General features: G+C 41.9%; 1 protein-coding gene across 1 annotated transcript in view; it reads right to left on the reverse strand.

Annotated features, from left to right (window-relative positions):
- The window catches only part of LOC139551287 (MAGUK p55 subfamily member 7-like), a 44151-nt gene extending 29093 nt beyond the window's left edge, over window positions 1-15058 (reverse strand). Inside the window, exons 1-7 of the mRNA XM_071362754.1 lie at window positions 15031-15058; window positions 13398-13516; window positions 12601-12678; window positions 7901-7981; window positions 5142-5276; window positions 1454-1535; window positions 1026-1111 (exon numbers count right to left, since the gene is read on the reverse strand). Coding sequence (XP_071218855.1) covers window positions 1026-1111; window positions 1454-1535; window positions 5142-5276; window positions 7901-7981; window positions 12601-12678; window positions 13398-13516; window positions 15031-15058 — 609 coding nt within the window. The remainder of the gene's footprint in view (window positions 1-1025; window positions 1112-1453; window positions 1536-5141; window positions 5277-7900; window positions 7982-12600; window positions 12679-13397; window positions 13517-15030) is intronic.
- Between the last annotated feature and the right edge of the window lie 2860 nt (window positions 15059-17918).

Genomic DNA, 17918 nt, shown 5'->3' on the forward strand with positions numbered 1-17918 from the left:
CACAAACACATCAGTGATGTGTGATGCAAGCAAATACATACAATGATCCAAGCTTACAAGCAGCTAGCCTCTTAAATGTAAAGTCCCCATATTTGGTGACTCTATTTTATTTATTTTATTCAATTCAGTATGGTGTGAGAACGGTAGCTCCTATCTGCAAAAGCAGTGCGTCTACGGAAAGCTGAGTATCTTGGCTATTGATCTGTGTCTTAAAATATTTGGCGTCTTACTACCATATATGGGCATACGAATGTATAAGGGCAGGCCATGAAAAATGTGATGAAAACACTTGGATATCCCCTGTATGTCCCCCGACATCACCACAATGTTTGAGAGAGGTTGGTGTTGTAGAAATGTAGTTTTTATAGTGAACATGAACTTTTAGGCACATCCAGTGTGCAAAAACAGTGCAATTATCACATGCAGACACTTTGGAGAGGTTGAAAGGACACTTGAATGTACCCTATATACCCCATAACACCACCACAATGTTTGAGTGAGGTTGATATGGTACAAATTGTGTTTTTATACTGAACAAATAGCATTTAGGGATTGTAAATGTGTAATAGCACTGGAATTAATAACACTGACACCACTTAAACATCTGCCCGTTTCTAGTTGTTAGGTCTATCAATCCCAGTTTTTTTTTATATTGTTCACATGTTGTGGAAGCCATCTGATGTGTTTCCAGCTCTGGGCATCAATAATTCATTTATAGGTTGTCAATGAAAGATTACTTTAAAACATTTTAAAAAAGGATTGTTTTGTGTGTGCTTGATCTTGTGTATTCTGAACTATGTAACTCTTATCTATCTTCTGATCATTTCCTCATAATCTCCCAGATGTTTTCTTTCCAAATATACCAAGTATTGGCATGTCAGAATCATGTATTTACACATGAGTAGCAGTTACTTTTGGGTATGTCTATTTAGGCGGAAATCTACATTTTGACATTACATCGAAGCTAGACACTAGCCTCACTTGGCCAGACGTACAGACTTGAAATAGACCACACACACTCACACCATAATAGGAATGATTTCCTCCGGTGTCTTATCCTCCATTTGGACTCCATTGACTTCCCTTAGCTCATCGCCCTCATGAATCAGACCTGCAAAATATCTTTGATTAAAGAGCACTAACGTTTTATAAATGTATGATTACACTGCTATTACATTGTATACATTGTAAAGGACATCACTCTGCTTGCTTAGTGAGTACCATTTCCTCCTGATTCGGCCCATACCTGGCAAGAACTCGGGACCTCTGCCTTGCAAGCACACGTGACCACCCTCCTGAAGTGTCTAACCAATTGGCGCCACTCAAAAAGCTAGCTATTTGCTGGCGCAAGTGGGGACACTTCAGGCTGGGGAGTAAGCTTCACACATCCCAATGTAATATATTAATCGATACAATTTCATTGTTCATCAATTCACTTTTTAATTATTTTTACCACTTCTGTCTGCAGCACCCCCTCTCATGATCCTTGCTACAACTATAGCTCCAGTGGATTCATCTCTCTTTATGGTGGCCCCCTGAAAGAGAGAGAGAGAAGACAGCTGGATAAACAAAGGGAGCATGAAGAAAAAAAAGGAGGGATGAGAAAGTGAGTGAGGGCCAAAAAGATAGACGGAATGGTACAACAAGGTCTTCATTGACGTTAATAACAGAGAAAACAATCATGTCTGCTCAACGTTTGCTGCTCCCAATAAGCAATCTTCTAATAAAGCCATGAACATTGATGCTGTTACCCCAGGCCTTAAATGTCACTTATTGCCACTGCAATTTTAGAGACAGAACCATTTTGGGAGTGTGTGATGGACATAATCACATAGCTGGAGAGGTTATCACACCTTTTAATTTTTTTACCAGATGTTATCAATGGGGGGGGGGGGGACACATTGGAAACACAGCATCTCATGCCATTACCAACAATCAGGTCACGTCGGGGTGGAGAACTTTGCATTACGGCTCAGAAAAATGGCGGCACATTGCATCAATAAAACAGATCCAGAAACTTCCATACGTGTAAGTTTGGTAATACTTATCAGTCTGCATAACGGTATGTTTTCTATTATTGGCCGGAAATACCATTCCAACCGCGATTGTTCACACACACACAGAGAGAGACCCACACACAACAATGCTCAAACTCTGCAATGTGTCACTGTAGATAGACTACAATAAATTGACAATAGGAATGTTCTTAAAAACTATTTTCTATGGCTTTAACCCTCAGCACATGTCCCATATTGTTGCAGCATGAGCCAACCTGGCCTCAGGGCAATTCGTATGATTTGGTTTGCTTATTTTACCCCTTTTATATGTAGACAAAACCTGCAATCTTTACCATACAAACTTCTCTATACCGCCTTTTCTTTATATCTGAAAGGTGTAGGAGGTAAAAATCGCGGTACAGTAAAACACGCCAAGGGACGTAGACATGATTGCAGTATTTTCTTAAAAGCGATAATCGAGAAGTAGCATTGGCACACACTAGGCTCTTATGTGCTGCGACTCTGACGTCCTGACGCACAATGATCACTTGGGTGTACCATGGCAGGCAACATAGCCCCAGTGATGTACTGGGCCGTACGCACTACCCTCTGTAGTGCCTTGCGGTCAGAGGCCGAGCAATTGCCGTACCAGGCAGTGATGCAACCAGTCAGGATGCTCTCGATGTTGCAGCTGTAGAACCTTTTGAGGATCTCAGCACCCATGCCAAATCTTTTTAGTTTCCTGAGGGGGAATATGCTTTGTCGTGCCCTCTTCACGACTGTCTTGGTGTGTTTGGACCATTCTAGTTTGTTGTTGATGTGGACACCAAGGAACTTGAAGCTCTCAACCTGCTCCACTACAGCCCCGTTGATGAGAATGGGGGCGTGCTCTGTCCTCCTTTTCCTGTAGTCCACAATCATCTCCTTAGTCTTGGTTATGTTGAGGGATAGGTTGTTATTCTGGCACCACCCGGCCAGGTCTCTGACCTCCTCCCTATAGGCTGTTTCATCGTTGTCGGTGATCAGGCCTACCACTGTGTCATCTGCAAACTTAATGATGGTGTTGGAGTCGTGCCTGACCATGCAGTCGTGGGTGAACAGGGAGTACAGGAGGGGACTGAGCACGCACCCTTGGGGAGCTCCCGTGTTGAGGATCAGCGTGGCAGATGTGTTGTTACCTACCCTCACCACCTGGGGACGGCCCGTCAGGAAGTCCAGGATCCAGTTGCAGAGGGAGGTGTTTAGTCCCAGGATCCTTAGCTTAGTGATGAGCTTGAACGCTGAGCTGTAGTCAATGAATAGCATTCTCACATAAGTGTTCCTTTTGTTCAGGTGGGAAAGGGCAGTGTGGAGTGCAATAGAGATTGCATCATCTGTGGATCTGTTTGGTTGGTATGCAAATTGGAGTGGGTCTAGGGTTTCTAGGATAATGGTGTTGATGTGAGCCATTACCAACCTTTCAAAGCACTTCATGGCTACGGGCGTGAGTGCTACGGGTCTGTAGTCATTTAGGCAGGTTGCCTTTGTGTTCATGGGCACAGGGATTATGGTGGTCTGCTTGAAACATGTTGGTATTACAGACATCAGAAATCAGGGACATGTTGAAAATGTCAGTGATGACACCTGCCAGTTGGTCAGCACATGCCTGGAGCACACGTCCTGGTAATCCGTCTAGCCCCGCAGCCTTGTGTATGTTGACCTGTTTAAAAGTCTTACTCAGGTCGGCTACGGAGAGCGTGATCACACAGTCATCCAGAACAGCTGATGCTCTCATGCATGCCTCAGTGTTGCTTACCTCGAAGCGAGCATAGAAGTGGTTTAGCTCGTCTGGTAGGCTCGTGTCACTGGGCAGCTCGTGGCTGTGCTTCCCTTTGTAGTCTGTAATAGTTTGCAAGCCCTGCCACATAAGACGAGCGTCAGAGCCGGTGCAGTATGATTCAATCTTAGCCATGTATTGACGCTTTGCATGTTTGATGGTTCGTCGGAGGGCATAGCAGGATTTCTTGTAAGCTTCCGGGTTAGAGTCCCGCACCTTGAAAGCGGCAGCTCTACCCTTTAGCTCAGTGCGAATGTTGCCTGTAATTCATGGCTTCTGGTTGGGGTATGTACATACAGTCACTGTGGGGACAACGTCCTTGATGCACTTATCGATAAAGCCAGTGACGGATGTGGTGTACTCCTCAATGCCTTCGGAAGAATCCCGGAACATGTTCCAGTCTGTGATAGCAAAACAGTCCTGTAGTTTGGCATCTGCTTCATCTGACCACTTTTTTATAGACCGAGTCACTGGTGTTTCCTGCTTTAAATTTTTGCTTGTAAGCAGGAATCAGGAGGATAGAGTTGTGTTCCGATTTACCAAATGGAGGGCAAGGGAGAGCTTTCTACGCGTCTCTGTGTGTGGAGTACAGGTGATCTAGATTTTTTTCCCCTCTGGTTGCACATTTAACATATTGATAGAAATTTGGTAGAACTGATTTAAGTTTCCCTGCATTAAAGTCTCCGGCCACTAGGAGCGCCGCCTCTGGGTGAGCGGTTTCCTGTTTGCTTATTTCCTTATACAGCTGACTGAGTGTGGTATTAGTGCCAGCATCTGTCTGTGGTGGTAAATAAACAGCCACGAAAAGTATAGCTGAAAACTCTCTAGGCAAGTAGTGTGGCCTGCAATTTATCACAATATACACTAGAGACTTCCTTAGATTTTGTGGACCAGCTGTTGTTTACAAATATGCACAGACCTCCCCCCCTCGTCTTACCGGAGTGTGCTGTTCCATCTTGCCGGTGCAGCATATATCCCACTAGCTGTTAGCATTTGTGGCTAATGTTAGCAGCTAATGTAGCGAGAATTCACGTATCGGTTAGGAGAATAAGGAAGGTTCGAAAACGGTTAGGTCAAATCATACAGTTGTCCCCGACAAGATTCAAACATGCAAACTTTGGGTTGCCAGACAGTCACATTATACTCCCACCCATCATCCCCGACCAACATCCTTTTATTTAATTTGTAACGTAACAAAAATGTAATACATCATACTAAATGGAGGTGCACAAATATCCTACATATGGCACTGATTTCAGGCTGCATGAGCACAATCCTAACTAGAGATCTCAATTAAGGATTCATCCCTACGACCATGATCCACTCACCAGTGGCTCCTGGCTTTTGAACAGGCTTATAATCTTCACAGAGTCCTCATCCTCTTCTTCGATGTTATCAGGTAGGGGTGGCAGCTCGGGGTCATAACCTTTCTGTGCTACTATGTCGTGAACAGAGAGAAGGCCCTGGACAGAGGACGTTAGAAAACAGCGAGAGTAGCTTTTCATATACAGCGACGTCTGAATTTATTGATACCCTTGATGAAGACGAGCAAAAACAACTGTATAAAATAAAGAAGTCAAATATTGAGCTATAATGTATGTGAAAAAAATTGGGAATTCATATTATTTTATACTAATACAGTTGCTCAGAGAAATAGATTTTGTTTAACAAGTAATATTTGTATTTCTCAAAAATGTAGGGGTCAAAATGATTGACACCCTCGTTTTCAAAACCTCACCATGCGAGGGTTAACGGCACTGAGCCTTTTTCTATAATGCATTCTTATTTCGAAGTCAAACCCACCACTGGTGTGCATGGCTGAAGAGCTCTATTTTCATGTCATCTGACCAAAGCACCGGTTGGGCGCCGAAGACGTGGATGTCGATTAAAGCAGCCCTCTGCACCTCTCTGATTCAGAAGGGGTTGGGTTAAATGCGGAACACACATTTCAGTTGAATGCATTCAGTTGTACAACTGACTAGGTATCCGTCTTTACCTTTCCCTTTATAATCCAAGTTTACATTTGTTGGATGACGTGAAAATAGAGCTCTTTAGTCACGCACACCAGTGGTGGGTTTTGTGTGGAAATGAGAATGCACGAGCAGAAAAGAACCCCATACCTACTGTAAAATATGGTGATGGATCTGTGATGTTATTGGGCTATTTCACTTCCACTGTTCCTGGGGTCCTTGTTAAGGTCAACGGCAAGAACTATACATAGTACCATGATATTTTAGCCAAAAATCTGGTTGCTTCTGCCAGATGGCTGAAACTTGGCCGCAAGTGAATCTTCCAGTAAGACAATAACCCTAAGCACACGTCAATTATTTGAATGATTTATTTTCTACTTTTCATTTTTGCTCATCTTTATCAAGGGTGTCAATCATTTTGCACCCTGTGTCTATTAGTGACGGTCGGTCCAGGTAGGAAGAAGAGAATACACATACAGTATCTATCTATCCCTCTGTCGGTCTCTTTGTGATACGTCTGTCCATAGTGATGAGAATAAAAAGGCCAATACAATACTGGTCAGTTCATAACAGGTTTAAAAAAAACAAAAAAAAACATCCAGTAACGTTAACAGTAACACGCATACGTGTGTGCCACCAAGTGAGAGCCAGGAACAAACAGGTCTTTAAAGCTATCCAAATAAATCTGCAGTGAAGTCCTGGGTTGTCCCAAATGACACCTTTTGCCCTATATAGTGCACTACTTTTGATCAGGGCCCATAGGGAGTAGGGTGCTATTTGGGACGCATTCCTGGGCCGCCAACAATCCCTCGTTAATAAACGAGCTCCACTGCAGCCCTGGAAAACCAGGTACTCTGTGTGTCTGCTTTTTAATTCGACTGCACAGTCCCAGAATATTAGTGCTTCTGAGATGCTGTCAATAGGATTGAAAAGAAACACATGCATTAAAGGGCAATATGGGATTCAAACAGGTTGTTATTTTTCAAGACTCAATTGGTATATATAATTAACTTAAGTCCAAAAATTGCTGCACCAATCCTAGATTGCCCCTTTATTCGCTCAGTTTCTTTCTCTGCCCGATGCAGACTGGCTGCAGTTGTAATGACAATAATGAACATGATTGGTTATGTTACCCTTTGCTGCTAATGATGCTAATTTGAAGATGCTAATAGCTTTGTGTAAAGGGAAGATGAAGGGAGGGGGAAACAAAACTACATTTCACACCTGGATACATTTTACGCCAACTAAATGGGCCGTGTTAGTAGTAATTATCGGCTATACTGAAACAGCACCTGTTGATTAGTCAGCAGAGGTTGTGTGTGTGTGTGGGTGGGTGGGTGTGTGCGTCCATGTTTGTGTTTACATGCATGCAATAACATTGGCAGGAGGAACAGATTACTTTAAGGCCAGGCACCACAGACTAAAATTACATTTTTGCATCTACTTATTCTTTGTATTTTGGTCCATTAAAATTTGTATTTTCAAAAAGTAATTTTTGGGGGATAAATGTATACTTTTGTTAGTTTATCATATTACATCAAAATGTCATGAATTGTAACCACTTAAATGGGCATACTTCCATACTTCCAAGCTTGCTATATTGAATCACACATAATTTAAAAGCTAATTTTCATGCCAACTCATTTTTCTCAGCCTCAGAAGAATCTGCATTCCCCACAATTTGTGTGGTTATCATAAGACTTATTTTTTACAGATAGAAAGTTGATAAAAGTAGGCCTATTTATCCACAATCGGCTATGTGTAAGTTCAGTTCTGGAGTGTCTTGACAACATGAAACCCAAAAATGTAGGCTGACTTCATCTAGTGTCCAGAAAAAGGTATTTGCGTAATGTGCAAATACAGTATATACAAATATCACCAAATTTGCAAATTTGAATACAATATTTCAGAAGAATTGCAATCCCCAAAATTATTATATTTGTGTCCACATTCTGGTAAAAGTTGATTGTGAAATGATTAAGGGAGGGGGAAAATATCTTATTAGGGTGTGGTGCCTGGCCTTAATGTGTCTCTAAAAGAAACGGAATGAGGCGTGTGTTTGACTGAATGAGAGAGTCTGACATTATTTACTTTCATATCCTTTATGGGAGACTCACCTTGATGTGCGGGTTGGACAGCAGGCTGATCAACTCTGAACATTCCGCACTAGCCACTTGAGTCCACAGCTCCTCAGCCAACTATGACACACAGACACACGCACACAGTATGCAGCCTCTGATATAACAATGAGGATGGTGTGTTTTGTGGTAAGATGTCTAGGGGGATACTGTTGTAACTTATTGCTTCAAGACAATTGCAATGTTTCCCCATAGATGCATCCAAGGCAGATAAGAACAGCCTCCAGTGGGGGGGAAAGGTGTATCTAGAATCTAAAAGGGTTCTTCGGCTGTCCCCATAGGAAACCCTTTGAAGAACCCTTTTTGGTTCCAGGTAGAAACCGTTTTGGTTCCAAGTAGAACCCTTTTGTTCCAGGTAGAACCGTTTTGACTTCCATGTTGAACCCTTTACACAGAGGGTTCTACCTGGAACCAAAAGGGGTTCTACCTGGCACCAAAAAGGGTTCTACCTGGAACCAAAACGGGTTCTCCTATAGCAGTGGTTCCTAAACTTTTTATAGTCCCGTACCCCTTCAAACATTCAACCTCCAGCTGCATACCCTCTAGCACCAGGGTCAGAGCACTCTCAAATGTTGTTTTTTGCCATCATTGTAAGCCTGCCACACACACGCTATATGATACATTTATTAAACAGAAGAATGAGTGTGAGTTTGTCACTTCCCACGAGCCAGGTTGTGACAAAGAGCTCTTATAGGACCAGGGCACAAATAATAATAATCAATAATTTTGCTCTTTATTCAGCCATCTTACATATAAAAGCTTATTTGTACATCAAAAATTGTGAATAACTCACCACAGGTTAATGATAAGGACGTGCTTGAAAGGATGCACATAACTCTACAATGTCGGGTTGTATTGGAAAGAGTCTGTCTTAAATCATTTTCCACACACAGTCTGTGCCTATATTTAGATTTCATGCTAGTGAGGGCCGAGAACCCACTCTCACACAGGTACGTGGTTGCAAAGGGCATCAGTGTCTTAACAGCGCGATTTGCCAAGGCAAGAAACTCTGAGCGCAGCACTATCCAGAAATCTGGCAGGGCTTCTGATTAAATAACATTTTTACAGAACCGCTTGTTGCAATTTCGATGAGGCTCTCTTGATCAGATATCGGTAAGTGGACTGGAGGCAGGGCATGAAAGGGATAACGAATCCAGATGTTTGTGTCGTCTGTTTCGGGAAAGTACCTGCGTAATTGCGCACCCAGCTCACTCAGGTGCTTCGCTATATCACTTGACATTGTCCGTTAGCTTGAGTTCATTAGCACCAAAAAAATTCATACAATGATGGAAAGACCTGTGTGTTGTCCTTGTTAATGCAGACAGAAAAGAGCGCCAACTTCTTAATCATAGCCTCAATTTTGTCCCGCACATTGAATATAGTTGCGGAGAGTCCCTGTAATCCTAGATTCAGAACATTCAGGTGAGAAAAAACATCACCCAGATAGGCCAGTCTTGTGAGAAACTCTTCATCATGCAAGCGGTCAGACAAGTGAAAATTATGGTCAGTAAAGAAAACTTTAAGCTAGACTCTTATTTTTTTTTAAACGTGTCAATACTTTCCCCCTTGATAACCAGCGCACTTCTGTACGTTGTAAAAGCGTTACATGGTTGCTGCCCATATCATTGTACAGTGCAGAAAATACACGAGAGTGCAGGGGCCTTGCTTTAACAAAGTTAACCATTTTCACTGTAGTGTCCAAAACATCTTTCAAGCTGTCAGGCATTCCCTTGGCAGCAAGAGCCCCTCGGTGGATGCTGCAGTGTACCCAAGTGGCGTCGGGAGCAACTGCTTGCACGCGCGTTACCACTCCACTATGTCTCCACGTCATGGCTTTTGCGCCATCTGTACAGATACCAACACATCTTGACCACCAAAGTCTATTTGATGTCACAAAGCTGTCCAGTACTTTAAAAATATCCTCATGTCCTGGTTTCCAGTGGTTTGCAATAGAGGATGTCTTCCTTAGTTGACCCCCCATAAACGTAACGGACATATACCAGGAGCTGTGCCAGGCCTGCCACGTCTGTTGACTCATCCAGCTGTAACGCATAGAATTCACTTGTTTGTATGCAAAACAGTAATTGTTTCAAAACAACTCCTGCCATGTCATTGATGCGTTGTGAAACAGTGTTGTTTGATGAAGACATTGTCTGTATAGTTTTATGGGCCTTTTTCCCCAGCATTGTCCCAGCCATATCCTCAGCCGCAGGAAGAATTAAGTCCTCCACAATAGTATGGGGCTTGCCTGTCCTAGCCACTCGGTAGCTCACGATAGACGCTTCTAGCCCCTTCTTATTAAATGGTATCTGTTGCTTTCATACATGTCTTACTAGTCGAAAGTCATCTTAATTCTCGCTCAAAAAACTCCTTTGGCTTATTTTTCAAATTGTCATGTTTCGTTTCTAAATGTCTGTGCATGAGTGAAGGTTTCCCGCGAGAGAGTAACAGTTAATGTGATTGGATGTTAATTATTTGACTAGGCTACCTCTATTTGACATTGTGTTATTTCGCTGAATACTAGATGGTTTCATTTAAATTTTTGGCAGTGAAACGAGGCAGCTCAGGCGAGGCAAAAAAATCTCACCCAAATGTATAGCCAGTTGGAAAATATAAATGTACTGTTTGAAAATGTGAAGAATGATACATTTTTTCCAAATGTGAATCACATTTTTAAGTTGGCATACCCCTGACGGCATTGCGCGTATCCCAGTTTGGGAATGCCTGTCCTATAGGGACAACCGAAGAACCCTTCGGTTTTAGAACCCTTTTTCTAAGAATGTGCTTCAAGCTGTTATGTGCACACACAAAAGAATCCATAAGTCTGCCTGAAGGTCATTACTTTCCCGCTGTGAGCAAACAGAAGCCATTTTGAAGAAAAACAGCTCTTTTGGTTTGGCCCCTTCAGTAGACATTGACGATTTAAACCAGGCCTGGAGTGGCTGTCAGACAGGACCTTGAGTAAGGGGACTGGGAGGTGGAACAAGGATAGGGCATAAGGAAAGAGGAAAAGGGATTGGAACTATAGTGAAATTAAATGAGGAGTCACTGACCGCAACTGTATATTTTCCACTGGTTTACTGAACTCTGCATTTTAGACACAAGTAAGGATGCCCACATTGGACATACTACAGAACAGTGGGGTAGGGCAGTGAGATAAGGAATGGTACTTAAAGGGGAGGTTTGAAGTAGAGGATTATGGGAGAGTGGGAATTCTCAGTGTCACTTTATACAGTTGACATTAATGGTAGTTCAAGGCTGAAACATTACACTTGGGATGAAATTATTTTAACACCTTAATGCTGAAAACTGTCCCATGATGTCACTCTGTATAAAGGAGATATGTCAAATAATATCACTGTAAAACAAGGCTTTGCCTCAGTTGCATAATCAGTGGATGTCTTGAAAAATATTCACTTTGTTACAAAGTGTGATTGTTGACCAAAAAAAAGACAATTCAATTTCAAGCTATACAAAATACTCTAATGTCAAAGTGACAGAACAATTCACACACAAAAAAGAACACAACATTCATAACTACGATATAGTGTCAGCCCCTTTGTTGAGGCAAGCCTAAAATAATTCAGGAATAAAATGTGGCTTAACAAATCACACAATAAGTTACATGAATTCATAAATAGGGGTTGATATGATTTTTGAATGACTAACCCTTTCTCTGTCCCCCATACATACAACATATGTAAGGTCCCTTAGTCAAGCATTGCATTTAAAGTACAGATTCAACTACAAAGACCAGGGAGGTTTTTGAAATCCTCATAAAGAAGGGTGGTGATTGCTAGATGGGTAACAATAGCGAATCAGACACTGAATATCTCTAAGCACGGTCAAGTTAATAATTATGCTGTGGATTATGTACTAAACTACCCAGACACATCAAAGATAGTCATCGTTCTGAACTGAGCTGCAGGACAGAAAATAAACTGCTCAGGGATGTTACCATGAGGCCATTGGTGATTTTAAGACAGCTACAGAGTTCAATGGCTGTAATGGGAGAAAACTGAGGATGGATCAACAACATTGTAGTGACTCCACAATGACAGAGTGAAAATACAAATATACAGAATAAAAAGATATTTCAAAAACATGCATCTTGTATGATACAAGGCATTAAAGTAATACTGCAAGAAAATGCTAAATGGGCCTGAATGCTAAACCTTATGTTTGGGGACATATTTTCTGCTTGAAAATCTATGGCAAGAAATGAACATTTCTGTCTAGCCATGATCCCCAACATCTTGGCAGAGCTTGAAGAATTTCAAAAAAAACATTATGGGCAAATATTGCACAATCCAGGTGTGCAAAACACTTATAGACCTACCCAAGAAGACTTACAGCTGTATTTGATGCCAAAAGGTGTCTGACATGTATTGACTCAAGGAGCTGAATACATATGCAACAACTATGTTTTAGTAATTCCTTTGTTATTAACCTTAAATACAATTTGACATTACAGAGTTTGTGTAGTTGACAATTAAGTCAATTTTAAATCGCACTTTGTAACACAATAAAATGTGAAGAAATCCAAGGGGTCTGAATACTTTAGCAAGGCACTGTATGTAGGGACACTTGTGCAAAATATCTCTTCCTTTATCTATATTTATATCCAGCCATCCATTCATCCATCCATCCGAAGGAAGAGTGCAAAGAGAAAGACTTACGTTACAGGCCAGACTCTTTGCATTATCCCGGACCGGGACAGGATTCCTTGATCCAAACCGCCTCAACCTCGCGTGGATCTGTGAAAGAGAACGAGTCAGGCTATGACACTGGGGGTTACTATTACAGTGCATCACTGATGATGTACATCTGTTGTATTCATTAGTGCACACCACAGCCAAACGTTCTGCAAGGGAAAATGAGGAAACAAGGCGACTATAATTTCGCCACTCAGGAACATTCCCTAGGCGGCTTCCACCCGATTACGTAACCCTGCACCTTAGAGGCTGCTGCCCCATATACATAGACTTGAAATCACTGGCCACTTTAATAATGGAACACTAGTCACTTTAATAATATTTACATACTGCTTTACTCATCTCATATGTATATACTGTATTCTATTCTACTGTATTTTAGTCTATGCCACTCTGACATTGCTCATCCTAATATTTATATTCCTTAAATGCATTATTTTACTTTTAGGTTGTGTGCATTGTTAGATATTACTGCACTGTTGGAGCTAGAGACAAAACACATTTCGCTACACCCGCAATAACATCTGCATGTGTATGTGACAAATAAAATTTGATTTTGAAAAGTTCAGGTAGTCCCTCCCTGTTTCGGACCGTTTGCTTCCGGTTAGTTCCTAGTGAATATTACCCAGTACATCCCTCTTGCATTTCCATAGCTACACACTATGACATACTGTAATTGTACATGATAAACTCTCAGATATCATTACTATAACATAACTCTAGCATTGCCATTACGTCACAGTAGTTAAAGCCAGTTTCACCTTGACCAGTAGATGGAATCTCCTTTCCATGATCATGCTTTTAAGAAACGTAAAGTCCTCATTTCTGTCCATTATAGATTTCATCCCAGAGATCACCAAGGACAGCAGTTCAAACACACCTGAAGTAGAGGAGAAAGGAGTTAACAAACATGCCCACGCACACACAGACTGTACCAGTCAAAAGTTTGGACACACCTACTCATTCAATGGTTTTTATTTTTTACATTGTAGAATAATAGTGAAGACATAAACTATGAAATAGCACATATGGAATCATACAGTAACCCCCAAAAAAGTGTGAAACAAATCAAAATATGTTATATTTTAGATTATTCAAAGTAGCCACCCTTTGCCTTGATGCCAGCTTTGCACACTCTTCGCATTCTCTCAACCAGCTTCATGAGGAATGCTTTTCTAACAGTCTTAAAGGAGTTCCCACATATGCTGAGCACTTGTTGGCTGCTTTTCCATCACTCTGCGATCCAACTCATCCCAAACCATCTCAAATGGGTTGAGGTCGGGTGATTGTGGAGGCCAGGTCATCTGATGCAGCACTCCATCACTCTCCTTCTTGGTCAAACTCATTCCAACGCCCGCCCAGTCAGCAGAGAAATAACTGTGGCAACCTTGGACCTCTCGGTGGTGGGAACACCCATCTTGTGCGCAAAGTAGAGGGAGCACTGAAGTAGGAAGCCACAGCATTTAGATGGGGTGCCATCATATTTATCCGGAAGGAACAAGCAGGCGTTGCTGACCTGAGCGGGTTGCTGAATGGGCTGTTGTGCTTACACTCTACATCCAGTCGACCCAGTGTATGTTCTTTGAGATGTTGCACACTGCAAAGAACCTCTTCCATAGCCGTCCCCAGTTGTACTAGCTGTTCATGGTGTTGACTTAGGTTTCCCTCTCGTCGACCGTCTGGGAGATATTCTGTTTTCCTGCACCTTCTGTTGTGAGTCAGTATTCTGTAACGGAGACGCTGAGAGTCGAGAAGCAGGTGCAGGGGAAACGTTTAATAAAACAACAAACATGAACCGAGACAACATAACAGTAGCGTCTTAGCATAAACACAGGAACAATACTGACTGAGGAAAGACACAAAAGGGAGTGACAGATATAGGGGAGGTAATCAGGAATGTGATGGAGTCCAGGTGAGTATCATGATGACGTGCAGGTGCGTGTAATGATTGATGCCAGGTGTGCGTAATGATGAATCCCAGGACTGGTGGTTAGTATACCGGCGACATCGAATGCCGGAGGGGAGGAGCGGGAGTAGATGTGACACACACTCAGACGCAGTCCACCTACTCCTCTCCCTCCATTTACAAGAGGGTCAGTGGGAGGGTCATAAATAGCCAGTCAGAGGACAAGGTCAGGGGTCATGTGGGATGAGTCAGAGGTGTCAAAGGTCAAACCAAGGGTGTGGAGAAAACATCAAATAGGGGAGCCCATATAAGGTATTCCCAGACAGATTCTCTTCCACATCTACATTTCAGTATGCCCAAATAGTCTTCAATGTCTTCCTTTCCTTTATTCCATTTCCTTCACAAACACTGATCTGGCCTGACTTTTTGGGAGAATACTCATAATGTGCAGGTCGCTCCATCAGACAAACACACACCTTCAAACTTACCTCCTGGTCCAAAAGAAAGACTCAGCATACTCCTTGTCTGTGGAAACCCATATCGAAAAGAATCATGATTTTTTGTTGTTGTTGAAGTAATCTAATAAGGATCTGGTATGTTTTTCCTTATATCTCAGTTGTGTATTTGTATATATTTGTGTTAACCCTATACACTGAATTGCCCTACAGAGCATTCAGAAAGTATTCAGACCCCTTGACTTTTTTCACATTTTGTTATGTTACAGCCTTCTTCTAAAATGGATGTAATAGTTTTTTCCCCCTAATCAATCAACACCCAATAATGACAAAGCAAACACAGGTTTTTAGAAATTTGTGCAAATGTATAAAAAAAAGATCACATTTTCATAAGTATTCAGACCCTTTACTCAGTACTTTGTTGAAGCACCTTTGGCAGTGATCACAGCCTCAAGTCTTCCTGGGTATGACACTACAAGCTTGGCACACCTGTATTTGGGGAGTTTCTCCCATTCTTCTCTGCAGATCCTCTCAAGCTCTGTCAGGTTGGATGGGGAACGTCGCTGCACAGCTATTTTCAGCTTTCTCCAGAGATGCTCGATCGGGTTCAAGTCCGGGCTCTGGCTGGGCCACTTAAGGACATTCAGAGACTTGTCCCAAAGCCACTCCTGCATTGTCTAGGCTGTGTGCTTAGGGTCATTGTCCTGTTGGAAGATGAACCTTCACCTCAGTCTGAGGTCCTGTGTGCTCTGGAGCAGGTTTTTCCATCAATGCTCTCTCTGTACTTTGCTCCGATCCTTACTAGTGTCCCAGTCCCTGCCGCTGAAAAATATCCCCACAGCATTTTGCTGCCACCACCATGCTTCACTGTAGGGATGGTGCCAGGTTTCCTCCAGAAGTGTCTCTTGGTATTCAGGCTGGCCACTCTACCGTAAAGGCCTGATTGGTGGAATGCTGCAGAGATGGTTGTTGTCCTTCTGGAAGGTTCTCCCATCTCCACAGAGGAACTCTGGAGCCCTGTCAGAGTGACCATAGGGTTCTTGGTCACCTCCCTGATTGCTCAGTTTAGCCAGGCGGCCAGCTCTAGGAAGAGTCTTGGTGGTTTCAAACTTCTTCCATTTAGGAATGATGGAGGCCACTGTGTTCTTGGAGACCTTCAATGCTGCAGAAATTCTTTGGTACCCTTCCCCAGATCTGTGCCTCGTCACAAACCTGTCTCGGAGCTCTACGGACGATTCCTTCGACTACATGTCTTGGTTTTTACACTGACATGCACTGTCAACTGTGGGCACCTATATAGACAGGCCTTCCAAATTATGTCCAATCAATTGAATTTACCACAGGTGGACTCCAATCAAGTTGTAGAAACATCTCAATGATCATCAATGGAAACAGGATGCACCTGAGCTCAATTTCGAGTCTCGTAGCAAAGGCTCTGAAAACGTATGTAAATAAGGTATTTTTTTTTTTTTCTACGTTTGCAAAAATGTATAGAAACCTGTTTTCGCTTTGTCATTTTAGAGTATTGTGTGCAAAACAATTTTTTTAATAAGGCTGTAATGTAACAAATGGGGCAAAAGTCTAGGGGTCTGAATTCTTTCCGAATGCACTGTATATGGATAGGGCTAAATTAAATATATTCTTACTGAAGAAATATGAAAACCATACGCGTAACCATGGTAGCAATTGAAAGGGAACAGTTTGGAGACAATGGGAAAAAATATTAGACCAAAGGTGAGTACACAACAGTTCACCTGACAACACGGAATCAAAACATTACACTGTTGATTTATGTGCATTATATATTTACTGTACTTTGACGCATTTGTTGATAACGAAATATGAAAAATATACTCTGCATACATTCAGTAACATGATGACTATTCCTGGAAAATGTGGGGTAGTCAAAACATAAAACATTTCTTTACAAGGGTTTGAGTAAGAAGACTAACTGGTGTCTCCAAGTGGCCACAGATCTCTGCAAAATACGACATTACAGTGTTTGGCCTTCACAAGGCAATTCAGAGAAACAGATTGTAATTGGGGTTCGCATAAAAAGGAGTCATGAGTGCATTTTCGACACAATAAACAAACATATGCTCATTCTGTTCAGAACAACCCAGGGTATGACGACATGTAATCTTGTAACTGTACATCAAACATAGTGTCAGAAATGTTGACACTGTATATAACACAAGTTTTATGATTTGGAAACGTGAAGAGCACATTTGGACTCATGGGTGTTTGGCTTTCTTTTATGACATCCAAGCGGCATTTATTATAATCCTCAGCATATTATCTTTCAAAATATATCTTAATTTACAGCATTTCCCTCACTCAGACAACAAAACATTTGCAAAAGTTGCCTTATTACCGGGAGGGATCGGGGCTACTTGTCACTCAGTGCTCAAGTTCAGATCAGCTGTCAGTCAAAACCCACACAGTGCTGTGAAGCGCAGAGCCAGAACTCTGACGTCATGTATAGTATATTGTACCGCCACTACATAGGAGCTTATTAGTGCCCAAATCTGCCATTTTCAGTACGTACACTGTATACGTGTTTAAATGTAAAGGGATACCTTATATGACATACACAATTAAATGATTGTGGTGCAATTCCTACATGATATGATATGACATATGAGACAAAATATATTAATTAAATGTTATTTTCATTTATTAATATAAGAAGGTGGGGGGACTCACAACTTACTATTGAGAGTAGGAATAGTAGAATACACCAGCGAAATTTGGTTGTTCATCAGCTGTTTCTCTCTGTTGTCACAGTCACTCAATTAGCCATGTCAGGTAACAATGTTTGCGTTGTTATCTGATATATATTTACAAAAGATATATTGTATATGGGGGATTAGAAATTATGCAGACAATTACTTTGATGGAAGCTACAATCTATCTGCAAT

The sequence above is a fragment of the Salvelinus alpinus genome, chromosome 23, assembly GCF_045679555.1.
Source record: "Salvelinus alpinus chromosome 23, SLU_Salpinus.1, whole genome shotgun sequence".
In the NCBI taxonomy this organism is placed as follows: Eukaryota; Metazoa; Chordata; class Actinopteri; order Salmoniformes; family Salmonidae; genus Salvelinus; species Salvelinus alpinus.